This window comes from Diadema antillarum, unplaced genomic scaffold (assembly GCF_040938485.1).
Source record: "Diadema antillarum isolate AM-2024a unplaced genomic scaffold, OU_Dant_1.0 seq00000368_RagTag, whole genome shotgun sequence".
Classification (NCBI taxonomy): Eukaryota; Metazoa; Echinodermata; class Echinoidea; order Diadematoida; family Diadematidae; genus Diadema; species Diadema antillarum.
In genome coordinates this window covers 319,743-345,462 of record NW_027271369.1, presented here as the reverse complement: position 1 = coordinate 345,462, position 25,720 = coordinate 319,743, and the positions used below count along the sequence as shown (strand labels likewise).

Below are 25,720 nucleotides of genomic sequence, written 5' to 3'. Positions count from 1 at the left end.
CAGGTTTTTTAGGTACATTTTCATCTCTATTTTAATTCTTTAAAAAAGTGTGGGGAAAATCCAGTTTCAAGCCCAGAGAGAAATAAACACTGATATGAAAGAAAAAGGAGTGAAGGATATTAAACACACATAAAAATGCTTTGCTGGATAGATAACAGCCCCCCTTGTATTAGATATATATATATATATATATATGAAGAGTTTGTTCGCAAAAACCGATAAGTCCATATTTGACAAATGGAGATATCGGCAATTAAAGGGATAGTACAGTATTGGTGGAGATGAGAATTGGACTTTTAAAATTTTTGCGAGATACTAAGAAAACACTTATGATATAGCACAGAGCATACCATTTTAAGAGGAATTCAAAGTTTATTTGATGGAAATCGGGTTTGGAATAACTGAAACATCCAAAAACAAAGTAAAACAAAGCGATCGTTACAAAGTGTGGGTCCCACACTTTATTAGAATCACTCTTTTTTGGATATCTCGGCCATTTCAAAACCAATTTTTATCAAATAAATGTTGAATTCATCATAGAATTACATGCTCTTTCATATTTCATAAGAGATTTCTCATTATCTCACCTAAAAATGTTAGAAACCTGAAATTAGGTCTCAACCAGAACTGTACGATCCCTTTAAAGGTCAAGAAAAATAAAGAGAATAATAAGAAAATTTTTGCTTCTTTTGACCATGACTTCAAAAATGTACCTTTATATGTAGTGACCAATATATCATTTAAAAGGTATCATTTTGTACTTTATGACAGAGACCATATGTTCTAATTATAAGAAGGAAGAGTCTCAAGTACGCCATGGATCCAACGAGAAGTTTTTTATTACAAAATTTTTGGTCTGCCTCAGACCTTTGTCAGTGTAAAGACAATGATAGACAATGATGATGTATATATATATATATATGTGTGTATGTATGTATGTGTGTATATATATATGTATATATATATATATATATGTATATATATATATATATATATATGTATATATATATATATATATATATATATATATATAATCTCTTTATCTATTTATATATGTCGATAAAAGCTGAGTGCTGAGATATGGCATCTACTTAAGTTTTTGAAAATACATGTGTACTGTATTGTCACTCTACTTCTCTAGACTGAAGAAAGTCGATCCCAAGAATAAGTGATTGTTGGCTATATCCGCCAAGCACAACACGGATAGCCCTCGCGAACGTCATTTCGTCACGCTGAGGTGGTGGGCTTTGTTCTTTGAAAACAGTACAAAGGAACCGAGCTGCATGATGATCCGACACTGGCCGTGCGTGGTGGTCTGATCCAAATATTATCACTCGGCGTTCGCTTGTTTTGATTTCAGGAGACAAACTCGATTACAATATATCCCATACAGTCACAGAAAGTACAGCTCTTTTATTGTTTTTGGAACAAAAAAAGATCCCCACATTCATCGGTGGTAATACACCTATGCATCAAACCGCGGGCCAGACAACAACGACTAGCGCTCATACATTCTACACCCGTTGTCATGGACGCGAAGTGCATTCGACCAATCAATGAGCGGTAAATAATGGCTTCCAGCAATGCTGGTCCTTGGCATAGCTATCTGTGCACATGTCGTGCATGTCTGTGTGTGCGTCATACCTCTTGCCGAGAGAAGTATACAATACTACGAAAGTGTAATAGACAACTTACCGAAATGCCTTTATCTATCGGACGTTACGTTGTACAGGTGAAATTGAGGATCCGTTTATATCGTCGTTGAAAGTCGTGGAACTTCTCAACCTTTTGTTTCTTCACGGTCACAAGAAACTTCATACGGAGTATATGAGGAATAATCATGTGCGATGGTGAGAATTAGGTGCAATAATTTCTGATAACAACAAGGAAAATTTGGAGCGAATTCGGCCGTCGGGCCACTTGTTTGTGACAGTAGCACGAAGCCGCTGTGTCGGAAGAGGACACTATGTCGCTCCGCCACCCGCCGGCTCCCCCGCGGGCCCGATCTCGTATTTCTAGCGGTGGCCATGGTTCGGGATCTCGCACGATGTCAGCCAACGTACGCCGACTTCACGAATCGTTGACGACTTTGTTAGCTGAAAATGACAAATCGCACTTTGTCCATGCCCTGAACGAGTACAACTCAAAGAGGAACGTGTACACCCTCGTGCAGAATCTCAAATCCATCTTGAACACACCTGAGAAGAAACAACTTTATGTCCTCCTTGGAAAAGTTATTCCATCTTCAGACCAGAGCCTGTTCTGGCAGAATGTTGAGTCATTTTGTACTATCCCAGGGTCAGGTCCCAGTAGACCAGTCAGTTCTATGAGCAATACCAGTACCAACAATATTAGTTCTAATCGGGGCATGCATTCGAGACCCGAGTCAAGACTCTATGAGCAGAATGGCAGAAATAGAGCAAATACCTCATTACTCCAGCCCAACAGCCTTCATCTGCCAAACTCGCAACATCCCCAGCTGCAAGGTTTCCAGCAAAATCAGAGCTACTATGAACAGCAACCTCAACATCAACTCCATCAAGAACAGCAGAGACCCTCTCTTCAGCAAATTCATCAAGGCGGAGAGGAACTACATGGAAAGACTGTCAGGAAGACGTCAGGTGCCCAGTGGTCAAATGACCAGACCAGAGACTTGAAGAGGGTTGTACTGAGGAAATCAGAGCTGAACGGAGGAGGGCTGGGGTTTAGCATCAGGGGTGGGGCGGAGCACTCGGTGGGGATCTACGTTTCACTGGTAGAACCTCGAAGCCTTGCAGAGAAGAGAGGACTTCACAAGGGAGATCAGATTGTTCAGGTCAATGACCTCCCATTTGAGAAGATATCACATGCAGATGCAGTGAAGGTAAGAATATTTAAGATATATGTGAAAAAAAAAATAGTACACTGAGTTGTAATCTTTTTCGAAGAACATTTTGTGCTAATGCTTTTTTTTTGTCCACACATTTTTTTTTTTTGTTCTGTGAACTAAATTCTGCTCATTTCCGTCAATATTTCACAAAATATTTTTAAAAATGTATCAGATCACTTGCATGGATTTGAACTTCTGATCACAATATTCAACATTGACGCTCAACACAGTAACTTCATGATAATTCATTGCTCAATCTACGAAATCTTCAGAGGCAGCTTCCTCACCAAGTAGCCAAAGTGATGGGAAAAACATTCTCACCTCAACCAAATCAATTTCAGATGAACGTTTTACCAGGCTCACTCTACTGGGATTCTGCTGTATAAACTCTTACAAGTATAGATCTCCCTCTCACTCTCTGACTGGAGAAACTCCTCTTTTTTTCATAGTCTATCTGCAGCTTCCTTCTTGACTTACAATAATACATGTAACAAACGTACTATTGTGTAATCATCATTATAAGTCTGTGACTATATCAACTACAATCGTACGCTCAGAAAAAACAAAAACAAAAAAACTTCTGTTTTATCACTAATCGGACAACCGTGCATCCTTTGGCAGTTCTGACTGGAGGAAATCAAGCAAAGAAAGAGAAGAAGATATCACACGTGTTAGCACCCTGTACCATCCATGTTTTATTGTCATAAGTGATAATGCTGAATATTGAATTTGATGGCAATGCCTCCCACCACACACACACACATACAACTGTACAACTGTACAAACACACCTAATACTCTCTCTGACTGCATGTGCAATGTAAGTTTCACTACCCTAACTTGTTCATCTCTGTGTGCCATTGATATAGTACATTGTACGTTACAGGCAGCAGTCACTAAATAACCATAATAATAGTAATAATAATAATGATAGTGATAATAATAATTATGATAGTAATGATAATGATAATGATAATAATGACATTTGTAATGCACCTTATCTATCATTACTGATATTCTTGGCGCATGAGAGCCTGTAAGATTCAACACCTATGTTGTGTACACATGAACAGCTAGTACATTTGTAGTATGGTGTACATCCCTTCAAATGCAATCCATACATAGAAATTAACCAAATATGTGTACCGGTATTGTTAATGAGTGAACTTTTTTCACTTTTGATATAAGCCTTTTGAAACAAAGTGAGATGAATATATTCCATGAACTTTTTTGCAGTTCTATTATACTTTCTTATTTTTTTCTACATGTACTGTACTTTTGTCGTGTCAGGCTTATTGTAACTATAGTTCTTTATACATGTACCGAGGTATGCTGCCAAAAGAAGGAAATGTTGATATCTTGTTGTAATATGTCACTTTGGTCTCTTCAAATGAGTCGACAGCTTTGTGCAAATATTGTTTCTTGCCCATGACCTACAATGTAATAATGATGCAATCATACAATTTTTCCCCCATCCTAGAGATAATATGATGCCACAAATGATACTTGAGTTCATGAGATATATGAAGGGTTTGTTTTCAAAAACCGATAAGTCCATATTTGCCAAATACATATTTGCGATTAAAGGTCAAGAAAAATCAAGAGAATAATAAGACAATTTTTGCTTCTTTTGACCACAACTTAAAAAAGGTACCTTTATATGCAGTGACCAATATATCATTTAAAAGGTATTATTTTGTACTTTATGGCAGAGACCATACTTCAAAATCTTCAAAAATGGACTTATTGTTTTTTGCGACCAAACTCTTCATATGGTACAAAGAATAATCTGCTATGATGCAGATTTCTGTGCAGTTTTTGATAGTGATCAATGGTCTCCCAATATTGAAATCAATGACCAAAAAAAAAGTTGTGCAAGTGGTTATAATGATATGTACATTTGTATACTGGATGAGTGGAAGAAGGAATATTGACCTTGTAAGAGCATAGTATCTTTTAACCAGTGCTTGCATGTTTCATGGAGACCTGTTCATGTACAGTATTAATCTACAGATATCATAATGTGAATAAAATTGTACCTAAATGTATCCAAATAACTTTATCTCATTTACACTTTGCATATATTCCATGGATGTTAAGAAATTTGGCATGTTCATACCAACTTATTGCTCCTTCTTATCAAGAGGTTAAACAGCAGATTTAATGACTAATTGCTTTACATAATCCCAATATAGATTTGTCAGACCTCTGATGTTGACTTTACTCTCTTTCTGTGAGTGATTGGTAAACATTCTGACATGCTTCACTGTATTTGCACAGAAATCTGTTAAACTGACAACATTGTTTGCCCATTTCATTCTTTTGACTCCTTTTAAAGCTCCTTTACTGATGTTTTCATACAGTTTGTTTGTAATTGTTTGTAAAATATTCATCATAATTCTGTTGAATTCCAGTGAACCAACATTCATGTACATGTACACATGTACATTGTAGACCTGCCGACCTTTTTTTTTTTTTTTAATAACACAAAAGTGAATGATTATAGTTTAGGAAAGAATGAATAGGTATTAAAATTGAGCATTATAATGATTTTACAATAGACCTCAAAAATTCAGTGTCCACTTGTAAAGTACACTGTAAATTACATCTGACATTTTAATGACTACCCATAGAACAAAGAGTACAGTGCAGTCATGAAGGTTTAGTTATAAAGGACATACAAATCGTACATTGTAATTTTTTGAAAGAGGATTCAGCTAGTTTTATTTGACCTAGATGCATCTCATTGTGAACAGATCTGAGTTAAAGACACTGATCTTTCTTGACAGTATCTACTGGGAAAAATCATTTTGATCCCATTTCTTAGGTTTGAATACTTGAAAATGCCCCTACAAGTACCGTACTTCGAGATATACCATGTGTTAGGGTGACAGTCAGAGTTGCCGAATCTGTTTGCTTTTCCTTGATAGTTGTAGCAACCTTTACTACAAGCCACAATGTCTGTGCTTCCAAATTAAAGCAATTATACAGTTTTGGTTGAGATGGGGACTCGGGTTTTAACTTTTTATGAGATAATTAGAAACCACTTAAATATGAAATATCAAAGAGCATACAATTTTAAGAGCAATTACAGTAAGTCTTTGCTTGCTGAAAATCTTTTTTGAAATGCCTGAGATATCCAAAACAAAATAGTCCTAATAAAAGGTTGGTCCCACCTTTTATTAGGACCACTTTGTTTTGCCTTGTTTTTTGATATATCAGCCATTTCAAAATAGATTTTCATCAAGTAAAGTTTTAATTCCTCTTAGAATTGTATGCTCATTAATATTGCACATACATTGTAAGTGGTTTCTAATTATCTCGCAAAAAGTTAAAACCTGAATGCCGGCCTTTCTTAACCAGAACCATACCATCCCTTTAAATGCCACCATAATGTCTAATTTATAGTAATATACCAGACTACAGTACGTAAAGATTAGGTGTCATTGATCATAATATTGCCACAGTGAGACTTTCTGCTGATTGATTTAATATTTAAATCAGAAACATTTTTACAAATTTACTAGTACAATGTACATGCACTGCTATGCATATGACAGTGATGTTAGGAAATGCAGATTAGATGAAGCGTAATACCTCATACTGTAACATGCAAGCCCATTGTTTTTGCCTATTGACGTACAGTATGTAAATATCATTCATCAGATTTTGGTTTTAGTGGAGTATATAATATAGCAACCACAGCTTCCTTTACAATAAAAAAAAAGCTAAGTTGTTACAGCTCTAAAATCACTAGCTGCAATGTGCATCACTTTTTAGAATGTATTCCTTTTGATGTCCTGTATAAAAAGACATCTAGTGAAAATTGTAAGCAGGTCAAGTTGATGTTTTGTGAAGCTGTGACATCATCACCTCCACAAATTTGCACAGAGTGTGGAAACTCTATTTTTTCATGAAAATTCATCTGAAACTCTGAAATTTCAAAACTTTTATGTTTTACTATGTGTATGCCTAATTTTAGTCAAACTTGTACCTTTCTGTTCATTTGATTTTACTCTCCAGGGAATGAGAGTCATATTCATTTATAACATGAAGTTTATAGTTTACTCATTTTTTGTTTTAAACATCATGCATGTGTATGAAGATGCTCAGATTGTGCTACAAATCAAGGCATGGTGTGCTTATGTCATTTATGTACAATGTGCTTCCACAGGTGGTCATTGAGAGCCTCTAATCAGGAGTACCCCATAGCAAAGACAATGTTTGGAGACAAATTAAAAAAAAATGGTAGGCCTACACTGTATGCCTGTACTTACTGAACATGTATTTATTGCATGTAAATAAAACACCTTACTTGTAATAGCAGGACACCTGCCTTTGAAAGACCTACAGCTGTGGGTGTCACATGATCGGATGTATTCTGTATGTCTCACATGAAACCTGATCATACACACTGAAGGTGGCAAAGCTCTGATTTCTCAGCATACAAAGGATGAAAAGTGCACGAACGCAACATGAAACATGTCGAGGTCACCACTGATGTTTTCAAGTCAGCTGAATACCAAGACTAGAGGAATTCTGTGAAAAATCAGAACAATACTACCTTTGTTGGCACAGTTGATACTGTAGAATATAATATATATTTTTTTTTAATTCAGTGATGAATCTCAATTTAAACATTCTAAATTTCTGTTTTGTCCAGTGGCACACATTGTACACTATGTACTTGATGATGTGTTGTAATCATCTATAATCATCATGAACATCATAATACTTTAATAGTGTTATTAAGTTGTGATGTGAGCTACAAATTTATGACTGTCTCTGACAGATACATGATATTGTATAGCAGTATAGCATTATAGCAAAGATTCTATTCTGGGTCCAAGGTTGAATACATTGTACATGCAGTGCGCGCAGTCTTGTTTTCCTCTAGGCATTTGGGTAGTGATGCTGCAGGCAAATTAATGAAAGTGGCACAATGACAGGATGCATTCTGAACAGAACAGACACAATACTCAGCGCCTACCCTACATCAGCTGCACATTGTGTAAACTCAATAGATGATGGGACACAAGCCTGGGATGCTGTGTGGTTGCTGTGGCAACGTGTGACTCATGAAATGTATTAGCTGTGTGTATTCACCTTTTAAATTGCCATAGCAATCCTTTTAGTTTTATCAGATTTTGATTGTGCTCTCATTGTCCATCATTACACAAATTATGTATCAATTCATCAACAAATATGACAAAGATACAACCTTATAGACATTACATATACAATTGTACATGTACTGTATATACACATAGGTACAGTACCACATGTTTTACTAGATGTTGGTACACAGGGAGTTCACAGTTTTCATTATAAAATGACCAGCGCAATCAGATGCTGTATACAACATGTACATGTACAATAAATGTACATGTATTATTTTCAGTGGTTGCTTTTGCTAACACTTAAAACTACTCTAAAAAAAATCGAGTGAAAATTTTCACTCTTTTAGGAGTGAATACCCAAAAAAGAGTGAATTTAGAGTGAAATTGGAGTGAATTTAGAGTGAAAATGTTCATTTTCACTCGTTTTGGAGTGACGTCAGGGATTACTCAATCTTCGAGTGATCCCTGAGGTCACTCCAAAATGAGTGAAAATGAACATTTTCACTCGAAATTCACTCCAATTTCACTCTGAATTCACTCTTTTTTGTAGTCACTCTCAAGAGTGAATATTTTCACTCGATTTTCTTTAGAGAGTACCATTTTGTATACAATTTATTTGATTAAGAATTGTCCTGAGAGATTAATTAAAGGGATGGTATAGTTTTAGTTGAGATGGGGATTCCGCACTCTTTACAGTAACTTTTTTGCTGAGTAATTACAAAACCACTCACGAAATATATATGAAAGAGCATACAAAATTCTAAAAGGAATTCAAAGTTTATTTCATGACATTTGGTTTTAAATGACTGAGACATCCAAAAACAGATGTACTTTATTTTGTAGAATTGAGTTCACACATTTATCATTAGGCGAGGAAGATACATTGTATATTCAGCAGAAAGACAATTTTTTGTCTCTTTTGCAGTATCAGTGTAAATCACTTTACCTGGCATTCGTAACATAGCCATCCATTCAAGTAGGCAACTTTTGCTCCATTATGAAATACTTCAAGTACGGTATATTTTTGTAAATGGATTACAGGGCTTTATTTCTTGTATTATAAGCATATGACTGTGTAGGCACATGGCATATGTTTGATATTTTGTGGAATTAGTATCGTGCACTTTCAAAATGAATGTAGAACCATGTGCTGTCGCAACTGCATAACCATACAATCATGTACATACTGGTACCTGCATGTACAAAATGTAGAACAAAATTCATTTAGTGTGCTACAATCTTCTAAACAGTGAATGATAATATTTTCATTCTGTGTTTGATTTTATTAAAGTCTTTGCAGGCATACTATATACAAACTTTTGCAGTTTATTTTGTTCATCAGTTTGAAATTTTGTCATCATTATTCATGTTACAGGAATGGGGTACAATTGTAGATCTGATGCATTTCTGTGTAGGGCCTATTAGGAATTCTGCTTGTTGATTAAAGTCATTGCATCATTGGTCTACAACAATCTTTTCTTTGCCACATGAGAATCTTGTTTCCTGCAACAAGATAGACATTGAATCTTCTCAGGTTCCTATGAGTGCTTGTAACTGTATGTGTAGACAAAAGTGATATCAGATACTGGCATGGATTCTGGCTCTGCCCCTTGTCAGTTTTAATGTTTTCCCCTCCCATGGAAAGCTGAACCCATGGGCTTTGCAAATAATAGTGGCTGGTACCCATTGTCATGCAAAGAGGGGTTGAATCCCATTCAGACCACACTGGAGGTATAATAGTGAGAATAATCAATACTTTCCTCTACCCCTGAGGAGGCAGCTAGGCATTATGAAAAGAGGATGCTCAGTGAAATGGAACTACATCTATTCAGGGTGCACGCACTATGCCTGCACACAAACACTCAGACACACACTCACGCATACACACATATATTCACACATGCGGTTGAAGAAAGAAGGACTTGCTGTGATACAGAGATTGTTTAAAAACAAATTGACCTTGTCTCATGATCTGAGCTGGGATTTGCATTTGTTATGTGATGGCTTGACTTGTTGATCGATTTTCTAGGAAATGTGATCTTTTGTTTATTGTGAGTTTTCTACTTTTTCTTGTTTGTGCAACAAAGTCATGATCTACCAATTAAACGATGCAAATATATGAAACTAAAGGACGCTTGAAGCCATCATAAGCAAAATGCATTTGATATCATTGTGTAGATCATCCTTATGTATCAGTCAGAAAGCGGGCAGGGTTCGATAAACATGACATGATAACCATAACCGAAACATTCAAATTCAGATGAGTACAAGCAAGAATTACGGACCTGTCATATTCAACACTTATCCAGATTGGTATATCTTTTGCATCATAGAGAATAGGAACAAGAGCATTTATCAACTACTGGGTTGGTAAAATACCATTTCCATTTTCTCTTTTTAGATCTTGAACAAAGTAGTGAGACACATACATTGTACAAGTACAAGGGTTACTAGTAACTGATGGCCATTGTATCACAGTCTTTGAAAATGTTTCTACCATCAACCTCATCATGAAAGTACCTCAACATGATTTTCTACTATTTTCAGAGTGGAGCAAGGAGTGGAGTGAGTGGTCATGGTATTCGTGATATAAATGCAATGCTTCAAAAAGTTTTCCATTCTGATACATTGCATTGCTATTGTTTACCTTTTACTTTCATTAATACACATTGTCTAAGAATATGAATGATACAGTGTTTACACTGTATATTTTCATGAAAACGTAAGAGTAATTCTCTTACAGTAGGTTGAATCCACAAGAAACATCATGATCATATTTAATGAATTATGAATCTTTAACAAATAAGTAATAGTATGTGAATAAAGATTGAAATAGTACATGTTATCTTTTATATATTTTACCTGTAACAGATTCTGAAGAATACTACCAAGCTGGTGCTGTATGTCAAGAGTGTGGGGCGTGTCCCTGGATCGTTCCTCTCACACCAGACTTACACATGGGTAGACCCCAATGGACGGAGTGTTTCTCCTCCTCCGGATATTGACCCTCTGAGGGGGAGGATGTTGAATGATTCCCAGAACAGGAAAAGTAGTCTCAACTTGCTGAAGAGTGGAGATGAGAAAAAGGTATGTATTATATACTTTCTTCACAAACTTTTTGTTTTAATCTGCTGATTTGGGTTTTAAATAATTGGTTTCTACTGAGGACTTCAAAAATCTCCTGTACGTCGTATCTTGTACTTCGTATTTTTAGTGAATGCTTTCAGGAGAGAGTTGTGACATAAATTGAAATGAGTTCTTCTTATTTGTAAGTGTTTCATCAGAAGTTACACAGAACATGAACAGATGTTTGTTTTGACCATCATTAGTGTTTTAATAATGGCTTGGCAATTTTAATGTTTATTTGAGAGTGTATTATCCCATGAAATACTGGTAGACTTTTTCTCCTTTCAAGATCTCTGATATTAGCTGTTACATGGCCTGCTTGACACTGGGTGATTCATGTTATGACACAAATTCCATACATTAACTTCTTCGAATTTTTTTATATGTGTCCAAGAAAATTGTCTGCACACACTCTCTATGAACTCAAGGGGAATGCTACTTTTATGAAGGGAAGGTGTTTTGGTTTGCCAATCTTTTTACCTGGATTGACACAGTGACATTACTAAATGCTAAGTGCTAAATGCTAATTACTAATTATTACAAAATGATTTCATGACATGATTTTCATATTGACTTCAGATTGTCCTTTCTGCTCAGCATTACACTGGTATGTTGCATTTGTACCATTGTTGGAATTTGTAATTTAATGTCTTCTCCTTTGATTGAGAATCAGTGCGGTTCAGTAATGTGGCTGGAGAAGTCTTGTTAGCTTTAAGTGTGAGTCAAGCTGTACAGAACTGATTAAAATCAATATTTGCCATGTTTTCACAGGTGCAACAGCTGCTACTGCAAAGCTTCTGTTTGTAATACGGCATCATGTCTTGTAGAACCCCAGTTTGAGTCATACATATAGTATAATAAAATGCACTGAAAGCTGAAAAGACTTGCATAATTTGTAATTATCAAATCATTTGAAGAAAACTGGCTACAGATGTAGATTACTCTTTTTTAATCTTGATGCAGCATTTGCTATTGATGATATACTCAAATTAAGTATCACTCTGTGTGAGTGTTTGTTTGTTTGTTTTTTCTACTGGTATTGTATTGTATTACTTTTGTGAAAACTATTAATCTGTTAGATTTAGCTATGAAAAAATGAGCTTCTAGACCATTGGTCACATGTAGACTTTCTTGTACTACATGGTACTTTTTCATGATAGTAATATTCCATGGCAAATGAGAATCCCATATGTTTAGGCTTACTGTATTAGGTTTCTTCATTTGACAGTGGTTTATTGAGAGCAGCCTTGTGAGTTGTTTGTTCAGTAAATACAAGAGCAAACATTAAAACATTACTTCATAAATATTGCAATGTTTTACAAAGGAGATGCATACCGAGGATTATTTCTTGCATTTTCTAGCTATGGATACCTGACCAGTTGTCACTGGGAGAGATGTGTGATAAACATTGTTTTGTTCAGAGTCATCAATGGCTGTATCTTGATACATCATTGCCATTTAATATGGATGTGGTGTTTTTGTTCCAATGAATTAATAAATTATATTATTTTGTTATTGTCAGTATGCATTTACTGTAGATGTCACATGGAATTACTTACAAGGCATGAAATTTATGCCATGAATCAAGGATATATAGTGAGACCTGCACACAGAAGGGACTCTGTGATATAAGTTGTTGATGTGACATTCAGTGAAGACTGCAATATTAAAAGTTAATGTTAATACATATCAAAATGCTTCTACATGTATTTGATTGTGTCTTAAACCAGTGGATCCCTTTATCTTGCAGGTGAATGTGGTGGTGAATGAAGGAGAGAGCCTGGGCCTAATGATACGTGGAGGGAAAGAGTTTGGTCTTGGTATCTACATCACTGGCATTGATACCTACTCAGTGGCAGATGATTGTGGCCTGAAGGTAAGCTTCTTAGCACTGTAAATGCCTTTGTTGGCTGCCATCCAAAGGACAACAGCATAACATGTTTTCACACATTAATGTGCCACAGAATTTTGTTGTTATCAGCCATTTTGTGTTTGTGTGTAGTTGATTTCATTCACATTTCAAAACTATGCTTAGCTATTAGTTCTCCCCATGGATGCTTTCTTTCAGCTTTCTTTCCTATTTTATTTTTTGTCGAGCCCACCGGAGGTGTGGGGAGACTAAGGGATCGCCTGCAGCGTATGTCCGTCCATCTTCCGTCCGTCTGTCGTCTGTCCGTAACGCTACAAAAACTTGAATAACTCTCTATAACACTGAGGATTTCAATTTCAATCAAACTTGGAGGGAAGAGTGGTTATGCAAAGTTCCACATTTTACCAAACATGAAGGGCACCTCAAGGTCAAAGGTCACAGGCAGAGGTCAATGAACTTTAGGGCCAAATGTTAAGTTTTTAAGGCGCGTTTCGTTTATGGCTCCTAACTTTTGATGTATCTGTCTATTTGTGACCAAACTTAGATGGTAGATGTCCCTTGGGGAGGTGAAGGTCATCACAAGGTCAAAGGTTACATACAGGGGTCAACAAACTTTTAGGGCCCAATGTTAAGTTTTTATGGCGCGTTTTGATTATGGCTCATAACTTCTGATCCCTTTGTCTGTTTGTGACCAAACTTGGATGGTAGATGTCCCTTGGAGAGGTGAAGGTCATCACAAGGTCAAAGGTCACATACAGGGGTCAACAAACTTTTAGGGCCCAATGTTAAGTTTTTTATGGAGCATTTTGATTATGGCTCATAACTTTTGATCCCTTTGTCCGTTTGTGACCAAACTTGGATGGTAGATGTCCCTTGGGGAATTAAAGGTTATGACAAGGTCAAAGGTCACAGAAAGGGGTCAACAAATTTTTAGGGCCCATCGTTAAGTTTTTATGGCGCATTTCGATTATGGCTAAGAACTTTTGATCCCTTTGTCCGTTTGTGACCAAACTTGGATGGTAAATGTCCCTTGGGGAGTTGAAGGCCACCACAAGGTCAAAGAGCATACATAATTGTAGGCGGGTCAATGAACTTCTGGGAGTTAGAAAAGTATTAATTTCTTGTACGCGAATGGGCGAGACACAATTTGGCACTTGCCTTGTCTTTTGTTCTAATTTTCACCAAACATAAAGAATACACATACATTTCACAAAAGACATAATCAGGGATTATGTCTTTTGTCTTATTATATTTTTTCATTTCTATCTCATCATCAAGTACATTTTAATTCACTCATAGTAGTGGCAGATTTAATTCGTTCAAAAATTGGCACTTTGAAAGGTATATAGAGATGAAACAATGGATTAGTTTCTCCCAAAAAGAGATATTTGTCCTGTTTATATATGCCTCTTATGTAAACATTCAAGGATAGAAGGATAATGATATACACTGTAGCGTATTTCATAACCATGGCAAGTATCAATCTGCTGCAGATAGTAGACCTACAAAGAATTTGATATTTGTTTCCAAAATTGTGCATTGCTACTGTACTGAGAGGGCAAGAGAGATATGATTGTCTAAGTGAAGTACAACAAATGCTTGTCAAGACCATTAACACTGCTGAGAATAGCATCATATGCTCTCTCATTTTTAAGATGTGATGCTTATACAATTCAGACATGTATGCAAATATGATACGTACAGTTGTAGATAAAAGTCATCTTGTTAAGCTTCTTCCAAATTCTATTCATTAGCAATCTACTCAGTATTAACCAGTAAAAGTTTTTCAAAGCTATCTAGGCCAGTGTCCATCAAGATTAAAAAACAAAATAAAATAGATGACATCTAGAAAGAACAGATATTTTTGTTTAAATGCATGAGTTCTCCTATACTGACAGGTTGGTGATCAAATCATGGACATCAATGGACGCAACTTCCTGGACATCGAGCACCAAGAGGCGGTTGACATCCTAAAATCCTCCAAGCTAATGATGATGACTATCAAGGATGTTGGGAAATTGCCCTATGCCAGGACCACCATTGACAGGACCCAGTGGTTGACAGGTGATGAGGTGGACAAGGGTTCCCCCACCCTCTCTAGGCAAGGTGTCAGACGGGGCAGTGGGGGCGGGGTGATTGATGAGACAGACTCCCTCTACAGTGAGCTACCAGAGAGGCCTGAGGTGAGTTGGTTTGACTTCAGTTCTAAACACAGAAACATCAGTATTTTGTAATCACTTGAGCTAAAGGAATAGGATTCAAACTCCCAAAATCTCCCAACTAAACATCCTTAAAGGAAAAGTTCACCTTCATATACATGTGGATAGAGTGAAGGCAACAATATTAGCAGAACACATCAGTGAAAGTTTGGAAAAATCTGACAATCCGTTCAAAAGTTATGAATTTTTTAAGTATCTGTGCAATCACTGCTGGAGGAGAAGACTACTACAGTGTGTGATGTCACATGCGTACAACAATATAAGGAAAATAAAAAGAGAATTTCACAAAACTTGACTTTTTGAATAAAGTGCACATTTCTTCGACTTGTTACTGACTTATGTTAGGGGTAATATCATTCCCCCTGACTTCTGAAAGACAGAAGTCAAGTGTTCTTTTATTATGTGAGAAAAGTGAGAATATCTTGAATTTTCTTTATACTTTCTTTATATGGTTGTACTCATATGACATCACAAGCTATAGTAGTCTTCTCATCCAGCCGTGACTTAGTAGAAACTTCAAAAATTAATAAATCCGATTTTCCTCAAACTGTCATTGTTGTGTTCTACTAATATTGCTGCATTAACTCAACCCACATGTCTATGAAGGTGAATTTGTCCTTTAAGCATGAGATCATCATGCATCTGCTCCTGGAGAGTGCCAGAGACATTTTAATCTAGTAGCAGCTTATCAAATATAACCATCAGATTCTAGCAAGGAATCCTGCATTTTCAAAGAGTGATTTTAAGAGTGAAGAGAAGATATAAAAAATGTGTTTATATTTCAACAAAATATACACTTGTTTCCAAACAACCAGAAAAAATTGTGTATACTGAAAAAGATACACACAAATAAATAAAAACAGGAAGCGTATTGCCATTCGGTTCGTAGCATATATTGGTTAACATTAAAGCTGTGTACTTTTTAAAAGTTATTTATAGTACTTGGTATGGAATGTTCACATCCTGCTTTAGAGTTTATATATCTGGATTGCATTCAAATTTGTGTAAAAATACTTGGAGCTGTACACTAATGCATGTGTACAGAAAAATCAATTAAAATATGTGTTCAAGGTTTAATTTGTGAATGATACTTTCATGAGCAAGATGCTGTTATTTCTTGTTTCCTGCACCAAACAGTCTGCTTTCAGCCGTGGCATTGGTTCCCAAATGATGTACAGCAAGAGCATGGCAGGGGTGCAGAACTGGAGCATGCTGGAGGACCAGTCCCGTACCCTTCTCAATGACAATGAGCGTGGTACCATGATGTATTATCTGGAGGAGTATCAGCACAGTACCATCACTGTTGATGCCCTGGTGATGGCGCTCTTTGAGCTCTTCGACACTCATGCAAAGGTATGGTGTGTGACCTAGATTAAACCCCAATATATTGATAAGAATAGTCAGTTGGGATGAAGATTCTCATTTTTGCAACTCTAAAACTACTTTGCCAAGTATGTGATATGCCCCTGCTTGCATTCATCATCTGCATGCAGTAAGTTCTTTTGCAAAGAAAGTAAGAGGTTCATGTGTCCAGCAGCATATCCATGAGACTTACAAATTCCATGAAGGGTTTGAGAAGGTTAAATGTGAAGTTTCATACAAAATGTTTTTGCTTACAGATTTTTTTTTTTGAAGGTGAAATATTTTAAGATGAAATATGTGAATATTACTGCAGAAAATATAACTTACTTTAATGATTCGAAGAAGAGCTTTACATTATCTGAACAAATATGAATAATTTGTAATTTATAAATTATGGTTAAGCATAATTTGCCATTTGCAGATGAAACAAAAACCCAGCATTACTGCTTCAAAATAGTTCTTAAATGTGAGTTAGGGATAGAAACAACCAATGTAAAAATTTGAGCCAGTATAATCAATGTTAAGTATTGTTAAGTGTTGTTAAATACACATATTGTTCACATTTTGTTATAACAAGTTATAATAAAAACAAGTTATAATAAAACTATTTCCAGACTTAACCATCTACAGTTACAGGTTAATGAGAAAAATAGTGATATCTCCTTATATTTAAGGCTTTATTGCAAAAGTTTTATATGGTAGGATGTTTTGTGATACAACTGACTTACACATATGCATCAAGAGATATCTTGAACATTTTTTAAATCACTGCTCCCAAAGGTAAACAGGATCTTTAAAGTTTCAGTTGAAAAGATATCACTTCGTATGTTTGATCCGTTAGATTATGGTCAGAAGCAACATATGGTTGAACATTTCTTTCATGCTTATGCGCTTATAATAATCTCTTCATAATTACTGTGATACTTTAAGACTGAATTCCAATACCGATAGATAATTTTTTAATACTTTGAAGACATATTTACCTTGATCAATGGGTTAGATCCTGTAAATTTACTCAATTATTCTGAACCAATTCACCCAGAAATATCCTTGTACTGTGCTGACACAAATTTAGGGACATCTTGTAATTTACTTAAGAGCTTTTGATACTGTGTTGACAGCGCATATGAATTTGCTTGATTCTTCAGCATGTATTGAATTTCTTTCAATAAGAATTTTCTATTATCCTAATGTTTCAGTTAGAATGGAGACCTGTTTATAAACATGACACAGGTTTTGTTTCCATTTAGATGGATATGAAGCAATATAAATATTTGTCCTGTATCTCATGACAACATGGGATAGTATATGGCAGTCATGTGACCAGAACCTGTCTTTTCTTTCAGTTTTCATTGTTGTCAGAGATCCGTGCCTTCATCCACCCAAGGGATATTGACAGATTTGACAGCCTGGTGCTAAAGAAGGAGGTGGAAGCAATGAAGGTAAGATCCAAAGGAAAACTTCAGCAGGAAAAATGCAGGTTCACAAAGGGTTTATGAATATCAACTTCACATTGATTTATAAGTCTAAGATGGCATTTTGAATGTGAAATGCAGTTACTTACCTTTATTTGGTGATCTCAACCTTTATTTAGCTCAATCAGTCACTTTCCCTCTCCCCTTACCAAGGATGTTCTGCTCATAAAATACCTTAAAGTCAGTGAAGTTCAGTTATCTTTCCAAGGATACTGATTAGTTGATTAGTGTGTTGTAAGTTTTCAGCACCATGAGTTAAATTCTGTGAAGAATTGATCTGCAAAGATGACAGAGAGTCAATTTTCAGCCAGATGTTCTTTAGAAAAAAACAACTTTTTGCTCTATATTTTCCAAGGGGTCAATACTCTCTAAATGCAGTATAAGACAAAACACAGTTTTCAACTTAACAGGCAGATCTGCATTGAAAGAGGGAACTGTGGTTTATGTGAAACAAGATCAACCCCAATGTGGAAATACTTACCAAGCAGTTGTTTTAAAAACAAAATAATACAACTTACAAGTGCAAAAACACACACTATTTGGTTTATGTATAAGAAAATTAATACAGTGACGGCTGAACCAGACTGTGGATGAGTAGCTGTCAGATGGCATTATTATGACATTACCATAGCAATGGTTGAACACATTAGAAAGGCAAATTGGTAGGCTGAGGTCATTGTTGGTTCAGCTGTTCTAAGCACATGACATTTCCCAAAGGAGAGGAATATTTATTGATCGCACACATACAACTTTAGGCAGCAAATGTTTATAGATGCTGACATGATGCTGTGTGCATACATGCCTTAGATGATGTCTTTAACACACGTATGTCGAGAGTCCAGGAATCTGATTAATTTTTTTAGTTCCTTTTGATTAGCACAGATTTAATGAAGATAGGCATGGCATGTAAAGAGGTACATGTTTATACCACTCACATCTTTGCTTGTTTAACAGGATAAGTGGTATTCTCAAATTGTATGTGGATGTAAAAGAAGAGAAAAATGGGAAGAGATGTGTAGTGTAAAACTGAGAAGTGTAATTAAACTTCCATATCACAGGTATGGAACTCATAGAGATGAGCATATCAGACACAGTAAAAAACTACACTTCTTTTAGTAGTGAAAATGATGAGCAGTTGTATTTTATCCACTATATGTCTTCTATGTGTGCAAGTTCTCATTTACAAAAGAAAAGAACATAAATGAAGATTCATATGGATTAAATTAACTGGTAATTCTTGTTTTGAACTTTCATAACAACTTACATCACAGGCTCAATGTTTTGTGATGATATTAAAAGTATAACATATTGATTGGGGAACAAGATCTTTAGAGGCATGACAGCAACAAAATGGAGGTATATTACTTGTAATTGACAATCAGAAAAAAAAAACATTGACCACTCAACAAGCTGTTCCATTTTGTATTCTGTGTAACACAGGCAAGGCAGCGGGGTTACTTTATGAATGAAAGAGAAACCTCCTTCACAGACACCATGTCAAACAGCAGTCGGTATAACTCATCCAGCTCCATTGACTCACGACCTTTGACCCCGCCACAAGTGCCGAAACAGCTTCCACCAAATATCAGGGTAAGTGCTGATTTTGCATTTTTTTTAACCAGATAAACTAGGAAATATACACACACAAAATGTCTCACTCACACTGTTTACTGTTTTATAATATTATTGAGATAGTTTCTTGAGCAGAGATGAGCAGCATTCTCTGAATTTTCCCTCATGATTTGTGTTTCCAATCTACATCAGGTAATCAACGAACCAGAAGACAGGTACCCAGGAATTGACACAAGACAGATCAACGATGACACAAATGGGCTTCCAGACTTTGCACTACCTGTGAGTGTGATGAATTTTGAGCCAGTATCTCACACAGCGTCTATATTGTGACCTAGCAAGATTAATACATACATTTGTATGTAATATCGTATTTTATCAGTGTCTATTTTATGCATGCAGAGGCAACACTTTATAGTAAACAGGACTGATTGAGAAAAATCCTACTTTATGTTCTCAACTTCTGAAGGATGACTGTTTCTTAGTGAATGATATATGTGTTATCTCATACTGAAATCAGATTTCCCCATTGTTTATGGGAACTAAGGGTGTGATGTCTTTTAATGCTACAGATTCAGTATCTTTCAAATGACATATTAACTTCATGTTAGGCCTACTGTAGCACTCGCGCCCAATTTGACTGAAATCAAGGAAACCTGAAAGAAATTATAACATGTTAGATTGCTTTCAAGATATATCCTTATATGGGGGGGGGGGGGGGGGGGGGGGGCAACTAATGTCTTTCAGTTCAATGTATCTTAAAAGAATAACAATTGTCAATAAATAATGTTGTGCCCATAATCAGTGTGAAGTATTAATTCCTAGACAAATTATGTCAGTTCTCTGAGAATGTAACATAATGTGGTAGTTGATGTCTTTTGTTAGAGGTGATGCATATAACATTCCTTGTCTATATGCAGGATTATGCTATTGGCTCACCAATCAACAATAACAGTGGCAGCACACCCAACCAGAACCAACATCGCTCCTCTCCCTCACCCTCCACCTTCAAACCCAAGTCCCTCTTCAACTCACTGGACTCACCCAACATCCAGAAGGTCACAGTGGATGTGCATTACAACAGCCACTTGCCAGAGGAACCTTCCACTAGTGGTCGGGGGGTGGGCCTGCCTCTTGAACCTATGTACATCAGCACCAAAAGCCCCAGTGAGGATAGTGGAGTTGACCTGACACTGACCAATGGATATACCAATGGAAATATCAATTTTGACAAGTAAGTACAGCACTCATGCTCCTACAGTATATTTGAGTTTAACACATTGAAATTAAGCAATTCATTACAACAAAATCTATAGGAATCAACTCTGTATTTCATCTGTCATGGGATATAAGTAGATATATATGTTTCAAGTAGTGGTAATTATGATTAGTATTTTGTCCGTATTAAAGATTATCTTCAAATATATGTATCTCCGGATAATTGCAATGAGTAACAATAAATCAGCATCTAAAAACTGTGATATTTCCCTCTTTCCCAAACACCAAGATGATTACCAGAGTCAGGATATGCCTCCCCCCCCCCCCCCCCCCAAAAAAAAAAAAAAGAAAATGATAATTCCAGAATCAAATATATACACTATGAGCAAACCTTGCATGTACACCAATATGATAATCAGTGTTTTTTCTTCCTTTTTTTTTTTAGATTTGCAGCATCATGAAAGTTAAAGTGAAAGATTTTTTTAGTCTGCCACATCAGTTCATTGAAATATGCACTATATCAAAACAAATGTTGATGGATTTAATGTGTTACATTTTTGTTGGAATTGACAGTACTTACGTTTACATCCTCTATTTCTAGATTAAAGACTTTGACATCTTCACCAAACTCTATGGCCAGTGATACAGACATTAGTCCTCGGTCATCTGAAGTGAGCCCTCGCTTGCCAGACTGCAATACGCAGCTATCCTCAGACAGGGGCACAGACATTGGGATGAAGTCATCCAAGGAGTCAACGTCGGCTTCGATGTCGACGATGCACTCAGGTGGAGAGCCCCGTCCAGCTCGGTCCCACAGCAGGCAGCGACGGATGAGCCTCGATAGTGTGTCAACTGAAGGATCAAATTCAGTGGTGAGTTTGTCACTCTTGATCATTGAATTTGAGTGAAACAGGGAGGAAGTGATCTTATCAGAATTACGATACAGTTTATTGCATCATGTTGTAGACGAGAATGAAAGAAGTGTTGATAATTCTTTAACGATGATGTGCACAAACTTTAAGTGTTTATGGAATTGCAGTTTTAATTTTGTTTTACTTTGAAAATGAGTCATGTTCACTGTAGCATAAAGTAAATTAAAATGACTGTTTTTATGGCCTTGCATATGAATGCCCATTGAAAATGTGTCTTTCAGAAAAGAAGAAAAAAAGGAAGTAACTCCTTTACAGTAAATGATTTTAGAGATTTAATGATTTAGCAGTACAAACTTAGTTGGAGCAACAGTCACTAAATTTGTGACAAAAATGCCTTTATCGATTGTATTATATTGAAACCATTGCCTCATCTAATGCATCATTTTCTATGTAATTATGCTGATATCACTGTTTCTTTTTTAAGATTTGCAAAGCTTCAGAGTTCCATGACCTTATTTTTAATATCCTATTTCTTATTTGAATGACATTTTTCATCATGTTTGATTAAGTTTACTCTTCATATAAACCAATATACTTTGTATTTCCTTGTCAATGCATAATCAGCAGAGACCATTAGAGTTTTCTTGATATTTTTCCCTTAAAAAATATAGGTTGGAGAATTGATCAGCCGACAAAACAGTGGGACTGATGGAATTCCCAGGCGAATTAGTGACCCTACTCATGTAAGTCAGCATTTAGAGTAACAGTAGTTCATGAAGAGTGCAGTATTGTGTATTCATTTGTGGTAATCATTGGTGGATATCATGACATTTCTGTCTTACAGTCGAGAGTCAAAATTATAAGTACCACCATAAGAAAATTAATGATGAGAAGTAAGTGCCCATGCTTACCACTAAGCCTGTGAAATGCTTTTTAAATGGATTTTGGGTGATGTGTCTAGCTCACTTGCTTTTCTGTACTGAAAGCATGCCTGCTTATTTCATGGTATTCAAAGAGATACTTATGGTGAACAAAGTGAATACTTACATGTATATCCTTCAGTAACAGTAGTTAAGCAGCAAAAAAAGACAACTACAGCAAACTGTCCATCTAATTTTATGCACTCTGAACAATTACTGTTCACAAAAAGTGACATCTTCTAGATTTTAAATTTTTCAAGGTTTTTGTGTTACTCTGGAGAAAAAAGAAAAAGCAAGATACTCTTGAAACTTTCTTTCAGCCTCACCATTTCCTAGGGCCCACCCTAGAAAGGTTAAGATGTATGATTAAAAAAAAAAGAAGAAAAAAACAGAGAGAAGTGATAAACAAAGGAGTGTCCAGGTTAATGTTGATATTGTTTTTCACTCACTTAGTAAAAATGGAATATTTTGATTTTTTATATCATTTAGAAGTCATGCATGCATTAATTTGACAATTTTTTATTTTGTTTTATTCAATGACATGCAGCATACACCAAAGGATCAAAAGAGAAGTGTGAACCAGACCAAGAAGGCTAGTGAAACACTGTATGAATTGAGAAAGAGCAATCCAACATCACCGGTATCATCATCATCGTCGTCATCATCACCTGCATCCAATCATCGTTTGCCATCATCTACGCACAAGTCAAAACCCGGCAGTCATCTGTCCCGACACCAGCGGCCCGTCTTGCCACCCCCTCCACCACCCCCTGCTACCACAAGAGAAACCTCTCAACCCCTTAAACAGCCAAACCCCCTGACTCCACCTGTCCTTGATACCACTCCTTCACAGGAAGAGATGCCCCCACCACCAACAGAGTTCCTTGAAGACACCCATCGTGCCATCACTTTACCCCCACCACTCCCCTCCCCTCCTCCAGACCAGTACCTAGGAGATGCCCCTCCTCTTCCTTCTACCACACCTCCACCACCACCACCCGAGTTTCAGACAGATGATGATGATGATGACGACAACAATCTTGTCCTCCCGGACCCCTCCTCCTATTCCCTCTCTGAGGGCCGGACAGGAAGTATGTCTCATGAGAGATTGCCAGTCAACACCCAAAAGACACAGGTTAGATTATGAAGAGTTCTACCACTCAAGTTATGACATACCTGTTAACGATATACCAGTATTACAGTGTCTTTCCTTACTGTGACATAACCCAGGGTCCCAGGCTAGCTTAACTCCAGCCGAAGCACACTGAGCCAGTGACAACACAATGTCAGACATGCCATCAAAATGTTGTTGACTTGACAGTCACTCACTCTCTACCCTCAAGCTCATCCCCACCAGAGATTCATATCAATTATATCCCATATTACTGGTTCCTATGTTCACTGCATTGTTTCTGTCAAATATTTTGTCATACTGTGTTCTATTTTAACCACTGGCATACTCCTTGTGAACAGTACTCTGTGATATTGTGTAGTAAAAATTCATTTATTTTTAACAATGTTTTTCTTTGTTGTAGTATATCATGTGTATGCAGTATAAAAAAAGATGTAAATATAAATATTTCTTTACCAGGGAGTTAATGAATGCTCAAATAGTTCTATATTTGAAGAAGAAATTTGAGATGATGTTAATTCAGAGGTGAAGATCAAGTATTGTTCACACAGATTTAGATACGTCAATGCATCATATCACTTGACTCTCTTTTTCTCACTTTCTGTCTGTACAGGTCAAGACAACATCAGTGAAATCTGATGAAGCTCTTGTCGTGGATACAAGAGAGGACCGACCTCCCCACCATGAGATCATTGTGGTGAGAAAGAGTAAGCCCAACCTGGGGATTGCTGTTGAGGGTGGCTCAGGGACAAGACAACCACTGCCAAAGATCATCAAAGTTCAGGTAAGAAACAAAGGAAGAGATATGTATGTGTATCTTGAGAGAGTATGACAGAGGGAGTAGGAAGAGATTCGAGTTGAAATTCATGGTAGTCTTTTGAGTGGATTATGTGGACTTGAACCTATCGCTGACACAGAATACTGTGCATTAAACCTGAGAAGAATGATTCATTTGTCTTGTTTTTCTTCCATGTAATTCTATGTAAACAATAAACTCCCTGAATATTCTGTTATGCTGTTATTATTGAACCAGCAATACTAGCTGGCCATTTTTTTTTCACATGGATGAAGAGGAGCATTTTAGATCAAACATCTTCTCCAATGATGTTGTATGTGCTGGCAAGGTTTCAAAATTAGGGTCTCCTGTTATCACAGTCTACTGCCTATCTGCCACACCAGTGTTCTTTCACAATATCCATATTTGGGAAATGGAATCAAGAGACAATTGCTCAGCATACTGATTGTCTAATAACTGAGTATATTTGTCACAGGAGAACTATATTTATGGACCTCATGTCTGTGTCTTTGTGTTTCAGTATGGAGGCTCAGCCTACCACAGCAGCAATCTGAAGGTGGGTCATGTCATTCTAAGGGTCAACGGGAAGCCACTGCATGACCTCTCCCACTCACAAGCTACCAGGGTCATTGCTGAGGGTTTCAAACAGAAGAGTTCGGACTCCATGGAGTTTATGGTTGTAGATTCCAACAAGTTCAATCTGGTGTACTAGAAGGCCAAGCAAGGCCCAACAATGGACGTATTTCACAAACACAAGATTCTTTACAAATGCAAGATCATATTGAATGTTCGATGTGCTAAGTTAATGACAAAGAAGTTTATGAATGCCAACATGCAGGCTGAGCTCTGCTCTGATAAAGCAACTTGCAGGCAAGTGTGTTTTAAAATTCATCAGAGTATGATACATGTATATTAGAATGTACAGATTTATTAATTCATTGTATATTTAATTGTTTTGTTGACTGAAGTGATATGTTTTTTTCATGATATGTGTTCTTTCTGTTTGAGAACAGTGTACAATTTCTGAGTGTTGCTGTGTTGATTGTAACTCTGAAGAGAATTTTGTCATTGATGAAATACCTGTACCATCAATTTTCTTCAGAAACATAGATTATTGAAATTGTGAAGGTGAGATTTCAGGCAGAATGAGATCTTGAAATACCATATCCT

At 36.4% G+C, this 25,720-nt stretch overlaps 1 protein-coding gene across 1 annotated transcript; it reads left to right on the top strand.

The window, feature by feature from the left end:
* The first annotated feature begins 1,966 nt into the window (after window positions 1-1,966).
* Window positions 1,967-25,426, top strand: LOC139731276 (whirlin-like). The gene is made up of 14 exons (XM_071642162.1): window positions 1,967-2,863; window positions 10,860-11,075; window positions 12,865-12,990; window positions 14,883-15,167; window positions 16,341-16,556; window positions 17,912-18,007; window positions 19,481-19,630; window positions 19,805-19,894; window positions 20,533-20,846; window positions 21,432-21,702; window positions 22,374-22,445; window positions 23,170-23,757; window positions 24,368-24,538; window positions 25,071-25,426. The coding sequence occupies exons 1-14, from the start codon at window positions 1,967-1,969 to the stop codon at window positions 25,260-25,262; spliced, it is 3,684 nt and encodes a 1,227-aa protein (XP_071498263.1). The 3' UTR covers window positions 25,263-25,426.
* The last annotated feature ends 294 nt before the right edge of the window (window positions 25,427-25,720 follow it).

Excerpts from the sequence above, each read along its gene's own strand:
- LOC139731276 (XM_071642162.1), top strand. The coding sequence starts at position 1,967 with ATGTCGCTCCGCCACCCGCCGGCTCCCCCGCGGGCCCGATCTCGTATT. Across the intron at positions 16,557-17,911 it reads TCTTCGACACTCATGCAAAG|TTTTCATTGTTGTCAGAGAT; the intron begins GTATGGTGTGTG and ends CTTTTCTTTCAG. Across the intron at positions 22,446-23,169 it reads GAATTAGTGACCCTACTCAT|CATACACCAAAGGATCAAAA; the intron begins GTAAGTCAGCAT and ends AATGACATGCAG.